The sequence below is a fragment of the Vigna unguiculata genome, chromosome 7 (genome assembly GCF_004118075.2).
Source record: "Vigna unguiculata cultivar IT97K-499-35 chromosome 7, ASM411807v1, whole genome shotgun sequence".
NCBI classification, from domain to species: domain Eukaryota; kingdom Viridiplantae; phylum Streptophyta; class Magnoliopsida; order Fabales; family Fabaceae; genus Vigna; species Vigna unguiculata.
Window position 1 is genome coordinate 16,432,590 of NC_040285.1, and position 7,531 is coordinate 16,440,120.

Below are 7,531 nucleotides of genomic sequence, written 5' to 3' on the forward strand. Positions count from 1 at the left end.
GTATTGCCCAACTTGTTTCTTTTGAAAAGTTATACAATTTTTATATATAACATGAGTCATTTAAATTCTAAACGGTGAAAAGGGTAAAACAAATAAAAAAAGTGTTACCAAAAGATGAAAATTTTCAAATTAAAAAACACCAATTCCCTTTGAGTAACAGCCTAAGTGGTTCTGTTGAAATTTTGAACAAATTTCATATATAAAATATGAACTATTTAAATTGTAAATGGGGAAAAGCGTAAAAAAAAATGAAAAAAAACGTTACCAGAAGATTAAATTTTCCAATTTGAAAACACCAATCCCCTCAGAGTATTGCCCAACGTATTTCTTTTTAAATGATGAACAACTTTTATATATAAGAAATGAATTAGTTAAATTGTAAATGGTGAAAATGGTAAAAAGAAAAAAGAATAAAGCGTTACCAAAAGATGAAATTTTTTAAATTTAAAAACATCAATCCCTTCTAAGTATTGCTCACCGTGCTTCTTTTGAAATATTGAAGAATTTTTATATATAACATATGAGTCATTTAAATTGTAGACGGTGAAAAAGATAAAAAAATGAAAAAATTGTTACCAAAAGATGAATGTTTTCAAATTGTACTACAACAATTACCTATGTGTATTGGACAAAATGTTTTATTTGAAACATTGAAAAAATTTTATATATATAATATGAACTATTTAATTTTTAAACGGTGAAAACAGTAAAAAAAGGAAAAAAACGTTATCAAAAGATGAAAATTTTCAAATTTAAAAACATCAATCTCATCTTAATATTGTCAAATGTGTTTCTTTTGAAATGTTGAACAATTTTTATATATAACATATGAGTCATTTTGATGAAGGCGTGACCACCACCACCACCTCCTTAGAAGCTCCCTCAGGAAGGATCACTAGAAGCATGTCTAGAGGGGAGTCTTATATTCCATCATCTTTATCTTTGTTTTGCATTTCTTTAGTTTGAATTCCCTAAGTTGGTTTAGAGTTGACTTATTTTTGTTGACTTGTTGACTTTGACCCAAGTTGACCTTTTGACCAAAATTAGATTAACTTAAACCAACATGCTAATCCTTGTTTGTCTTGTTTTTATAGGTAATTAAGAAAAGTATAGCATGGCTAGATGGCACATGATGATTGGAGCACTTGGATGATGTGGAAAAGAGAGGAAAGCAAAAAGCATAAAGCAAAAGCAAAAGTAGACATGTACCTTGTCTTTTTTTGCCTTTTTGGTTTATTCCTTTGAAGGCTACTTGGTCTCCTTCCTCTTTTGGCCTAGAATCCTCATGGGAATGCATCCACCAATCATATGCACTCACTTGGCCGAGACTTCACATGCTTTAATGTTTCTAGGGTTTGCTTGTTAGTCCATTTCATGTTTGTGTATTTGCTTAAGGACCCCTATGAACTCCTATTTAAAGGGTGCTCCTTGTCTTGTAAAAGGGTTGATCATTGTGTTGCTAAACTATTGTGTTTCAACCATTGTTTCCCGTGAGCTCTCCTTCCTAGAAGTGAACTCACCTTTGCCTTATCTTGCTTGCAAGTGGCGGCACCATCACTCATCTCTAAGGCTTGGTTGGCTTAGATCCCCCCCTATGAGTGGCGTGCTTCTTCCATGCTCCATCTTCTATGCTTTCCATTTTTTTAATGCTTCTTCTTTCATTTGTTCTTTAAGTATTGTTGAATCTGTGTTTGTGTTAACTTGAATCCAACTCTCTTCTTCCTTTCATGAGCTTGAGAAATGAACCTTCACATCTAAATAGCATGCTATCTTAATGTCCAGTGGGAATTTTCAAAAATCTTTGTTAAACATCTTCACCATATTCTTAACTCTAAAAGAAAACAAGATAAGCCTTCATCACATTTAAATTGTAAACGATGAAAATGGTAAAAAAAATTAAATTTTTTTTACCAAAAGATGAAATTTTTAAAATTTAAAAACACTAATTCCCTTTTAACTAACAGCCTAAGTGGTTCTCTTGAAATTTTGAACAAATTTCATATAAAATATAAATTATTTAAATTGTAAACAGTGAAAAACATAAAAAATGAAAAAAAAACATTACCAAAAGATGCAAATTTTCCAATTTGAAAACACCAATCCCCTTTGAGTATTGCCCAACATGTTTCTTTTGAAATGTTGAACAGTTTTTACATATAAAATATGAATTATTTAAATTGTAAATGGTGAAAATGATAAAAAAATTAAAAAAGCATTACCAAAAGATGAAAATTTTCAACTATAAAAAAATCAATCCCCTCTGAGTGTTGCCCAACGTGTTTCTTTTGAAATGTTGAACAATTTTTTTATATAACATGAGTCATTTAAATTGTAAATGGTTAAAAGGGTAAAAAAAATTAAAAGAGTGTTACCAAAAGGGGAAATTTTTCAAATTTAAAAGACCAATTACCCTTGAGTAACGGCCAAAGTGTTTCTGTTGAAATTTTGAACAAATTTCATATACAAAATATGAATTATTTAAATTGTAAATAGTGAAAAGGGTAAAAAAAATGAAAAAAGCATTACCGAAAGATGATTTTTTCCAATTTGAAAACATTAATCCCCTATGAGTATTGCCTAATATTTTTCTTTTGAAATGTTGAACAAATTTTATATATAAAAAAAGAATTATTTAAATTGTAAACGGTGAAAATAGTAAAACAAATGAAAAAAGTGTTACCAAAAGATGAAAATTTTCAACTTTAAAAACACCAATCACCTGTGAGTATTTTTCTTAATTTCGTTCTAATGTGTTGCGATGTGGACTTGGACCAAGAGGTGTTTGACTGTGCCATGAACGGACAGGTTCATGGCTGGTGGTGAACACGTGATAATATGAGCAGGGAGGTTCATATTATGATGCTCTCGTGTGAGGAAACGAGCGGGAAGGTTCGTATGTTCTGTGCTCACACTTGAGGGTTGCTACGAGTGGGGAGGGTCGTATGTTCCATGCTCACACTTGAGGGCTGCTGTGAGCGGAGAGGTTCGTAGCTGTTGGATCACGTGTGTTGGACTACGGGCGAGGAGGTCCGTATAGTTGGACTATGAGCGGGGAGGTTCGTAGATGTAGGACCACGAGCGGGTAGGTTCGTGGAAGCATATATATCCTGGGTCCATGGTCATGAAATCGTGGGTTGGAAACCTTAGAGCAAAAAGGTTTATTGGTTAAGCATTGGCTGAAATAAAGTAATTTAGGGTGAACTTTTATGTATTAAATTATACGTTTATATTGTTACATGAGCTCACCCTTTTTGTGTGTGTTTGGCGATGATCGTGTAATTCGTTACACGGGAGCATACGTTGTTTCAAGTGGAGCTTGGTAATGCTTAGAGCCGGACAGGGGTTAGCTTGGGAAGTTTTTTAGACTATATTTGATTATTTTGTAAACATTTAGTTGATCATTTTTTAACTATGTAAACATGGAGTTTAATTTATGGTTTTGAATTTCGAGACATTTTACTAAGGTTTTAATTTTCCCGCATCTTGGGAAAGAACTTCGAATAATAATGACATAGTTAATATTATTTTACTTTATTTTATTTAAATTAATAATATCCAACTGATATGTTACATACGGCAATACTCAGAGGGGATTGGTGTTTTCAAATTTGAAAATTTTCATCTTTTGGTAACGCTTTTCTCATTTTTTTTGCCCATTCAACCGTTTACAATTTAAATAATTCATATTTTATATATGAAATTTGTTCAAAATTTCAACAGAACCACTTTGGTCGTTACTAAAATGGAATTAGTGTTTTTACATTTGAAAATTTTCATCTTTTGGAAACACTTTTTTTAATTTTTTTACGCTTTTCTCCGTTTATAATTTAAATGACTCATATGTTATATATAAATATTGTTTAGCATTTCAAAAGAAACACGTTGATCAATACTCAAAGGGAATTGGTGTTTTTATATTTGAAAATTTTCATATTTTGGAAACGTTTTTTTATTTTTATTTTTTACCCTTTTTACTGTTTAGAATTTAAATGACTCATGTTATATATATAAAAATGGTTCAAAATTTCAAAAGAAATTTGTTGGGTATTACTTAGAGGGCGTTGGTGTTTTTAAATTTGAAATATTTCGTTTTTTGGTAATAGTTTTTGAATTTTTTTTACCATTTTGACCGTTTACAATTTAAATGATTCATCTTTTATATATAAAATTGTTCCTACAGAAGAACAAATAAGATAAGTTAGGCACAAGCGTCACCTTACCATGTAGTCCGCTATCTCGTCAGTTGGCCTCTTCCCGGTCGATACATGTTAGCTTGGACCCAAGAGGGGTTACCTGCAGAAGAGTCTTCGAAGCTCAAGTAAGTCAAAGTTCTCCGAAAGTCAAATCTGTGATTAATGAATGCGTACCTTTAAATGATGGGGTCCACGCGTATTTATAGAGCATTAATGACATTTGACCATTTCATTGGTTGGGCCTTGACTTGGGCTCTAGGTGGGGCTTGCGAGTGGGCCAGGGCCCAAACCCAGGCTCTTAAGATTTATTGAATGTGGGGGCTTCCATCATACTGAGTGTATTGAAGTGGTCGGCTTAGGCTGTAATCTTACCATATATGCTCGAGTAGTCGGTTTAGACCGACTACTTGCCTTGATGGCTAATGTTGGTGATATGAGGTGCAGGTTGTCCCTTTAGACGTTTAGTTTAGGTTAAAACCGGTACAAGTTAGGCTAACTCGGCCTAGGCTGGATACTTGGCGGCCTTGATATGCACATTATTTACTTATTTGGTCGAGTTTGGCTAGGTACGGTACACCAGTCCCCCAGCCTTGTCCGATATGAGTTGTCGGTCAAGGATGATATGTGTTGATAAGCTAGCGGAACCGGCTACGTGTGATACAACAGTCCCCCAGCCTTTAAGTGTGGTGAACAGTGTTAAGGCTAAAAAAGTGATAACCGTTAGAGGGTAGGTGAAGGGGCGTCAGTGGTCAAATCAAAAAGTCTTGGCGCCGTTGTTTTGAAGTGTCATATCCTTTGCAATGATGGTGTCGATTGGTCTGTGGTATGGTTTTGGCGGGAAGAGTTTCGTCGTTTGGGATTATGGACTATAAATATGGGTTTGCAAACACATGAGGGGTTACTTGTTTCATTTGTGAATTCTGAATTTAGAGATCTTGTGCGCGTAAAACTGTCCGACTAGTCCTCAATTTCGACCGACATCTTCTCGTTAAAAAACAAAATCAGGTATGTCCAGTAGTGGTAGCGTGTCTTCGTCTAGTAGTAGTGAAAGTACTGAGTCAGATAGAAGTAAGGATAGGCGACTTGGCGGAGAGGGTACGAGTTCTGGAGTTGTTACGAGCGGGATGCCGATGGAGGTTGTGAGGGAGGTTCGAGAGGATCCCCCTGAAGAGTTGGAGGAGAGCAACTGGCCGGTGAAAGGCGGCTATGGGTGGGTTGCTGCTGATGTCCGTGATCAGTCGTCTCTATTCAGGTGGTCTCGTCTGTTGAACTCTTGGCTGAACTGCACACCCGTCATTTCCAAGGGTGTCAGTGGAGACATTGTTTCGCTGGAAAGGGTGAGTGCCGTCGACCGGGTATGCCACGGACAGGAGGGGGCTACCGAAAAATTCTTCTATATGTATATGTGCCACTTTTCTCAGCTTCATGTGCGACTGCCCTTAGACGATTTCACTATGGGTGTGCTGCGGGCGTTGAATGTGGCACCTACCCAGCTACATCCTAATAGTTGGGCCTACTTGCAGGCCTTCCGCATTCTGTGCAAGTCCTTATATTTGGAGCCTACTCCCTATGCTTTCTTATATTTTTTTGACACCAGACCCTGGAGACCGGCTACTTGGCTCTCTTTAATCAGTCGCCCCAACATCAGCAGACTGGATGCTTTCTCCCAGTCTTTCAAGCATTTCAAGGACGGGTACTTCAAAGTCATCGTCAAGGAAGGGGGTAAATCTCATTTTTTGAATGCGGATGGGAGTACCAAGTTTCCCTTTAGCTGGACCAACAATCCTTCTCGATATAAAGACATGGGAGTGGAGGAGTTGTCGGCTAGTGATAAGGAGGTGGTGGGGATGTTGTTGAAGTTTGTGGATAAGTTGCCCACTAAGGGCCTAATTAGGGTTTATAATTCGGTGCATCCGATAATAGATATTGAAGGTATCTGTTTATTACTTAAGTTGTGTTAATAATGCTAAGTTGTTTTGATCTGAGTCGTGATATGTTATTGCAGGGCATATGGCGCAATCTGGCAAGAAGAATCTGGCGCTCTTTCAATCATTGAGGAAGGAAATGGCTGCTAAGGCCAAGGCGGCTGGGAAAGTTGATGTTCCCAACCTGTAGGAATCGGTTGTGGAGGTGCACGTACATGGCGGGACGAAAAGGAAAGCTGAGCTTCCGCCTCGACCCGGAAAGGGCAAAGATGTGAAGAAGATAAGGGCAGCTCTTCTTGGAACGGCTAGCGGGGCGGGGTTAGCTAGTGGGGAGAAGGTGCCTGAAGCCGGGTTGATCGAGTTGTCGGAGATATCCGTTAGGAAGGATATCTCGATCGACCTCCCGGATACCGTTGTTAACTCTATTGATAATATGGAGGTGGATCATATTGTGAGAATAATGGTCGAGTTTGGAAGCAAGGGTTTAGTCCTGAGCCGGCGTGTAGGGTCTCTTTACAGAAGGGAAGTAAAGAAGGTGGGGGAGTTACAGGGTAAGGTGGATAAGCTGGAGGAGGAGAAGGAGACTTTAGAAAAGGAGAAAGAGGGTTGGGAAGCGGAAAGGAAAAGGCTGGCAATATGGAAGGTGCGTTGCTTGGATTCTGAGGATAAATTAAACAAGCGTATCAGGGAGTTGGAGGAAGACTATGAGGACTTGAAGGATAAGTATGATGGGGCTGTTGGGGAACTTGATGATCTTAAGAACAGCGTCATCCAAGAGCATATTAATGGTTTTGAGAAGGGGTTGCGGCAGGCGGCCTTCTTCCATCCAGATGTGGATGTCTCGGATTCAAGATTCGACGTAGATAAGGATGTAGTTGATGGGAGGTTGGTGAGGGAGGATAGGGGGGATGCTGAGGAGGTGGAGGAGAAGGCGGCAGAGGAGGAGAAGGATGCGGAAGCTGCCATGGAGGGTGATGATAACAAGGCGACGTAGGACCTTTATTTTTTATAATTTGAAACTGGAATTCTATGTCTGTAATAATTTGTACACTATGTCTGTAATAAGCCGTACACTATTTTACTTTGCTTTTAATATGATGAATGCTTTGTGTATGCTATGTTTTTTATTGGATGCCGATAACTTGTGTGGTAGTGGTGCGTTAGCGGTATGGTATAATTATGAGTGGGTGTTTTGATGTATGTGATGTTTGGCGAATTTGATTTTTTATTGAGGGTATTCGACCCTGACCGTTTTATTCGTGGTAAGTGTAGGAAACGAATAAACCAAGAGTAAAGGGTGTTCGACCTAGGCCGCTTACTTGGGGTAAGGGTGGGGAACTTAAACGAATTAACCAAGTGTTTGACCCAGGCCGCTTACTTGGGGTAAGGGTGGGGAACTTTAAACGAATTAAC

At 37.8% G+C, this 7,531-nt stretch overlaps 1 protein-coding gene across 1 annotated transcript; it reads left to right on the top strand.

The window, feature by feature from the left end:
- Positions 1-6,551: 6,551 nt before the first annotated feature.
- Positions 6,552-7,112, top strand: LOC114191228 (actin-related protein 5-like). Its single transcript, XM_028080404.1, has 2 exons — positions 6,552-6,884; positions 6,930-7,112. The coding sequence occupies exons 1-2, from the start codon at positions 6,552-6,554 to the stop codon at positions 7,110-7,112; spliced, it is 516 nt and encodes a 171-aa protein (XP_027936205.1).
- Positions 7,113-7,531: the final 419 nt, after the last annotated feature.

What these genes read in the sequence shown, in the direction of transcription:
- LOC114191228 (XM_028080404.1), top strand. Translation starts at nt 6,552, where the DNA reads ATGGAGGTGGATCATATTGTGAGAATAATGGTCGAGTTTGGAAGCAAG. An exon ending in TTGATGATCTTAAGAACAGC is followed by an intron (nt 6,885 to 6,929) that starts GTCATCCAAGAG and finishes GGGTTGCGGCAG; the next exon opens with GCGGCCTTCTTCCATCCAGA.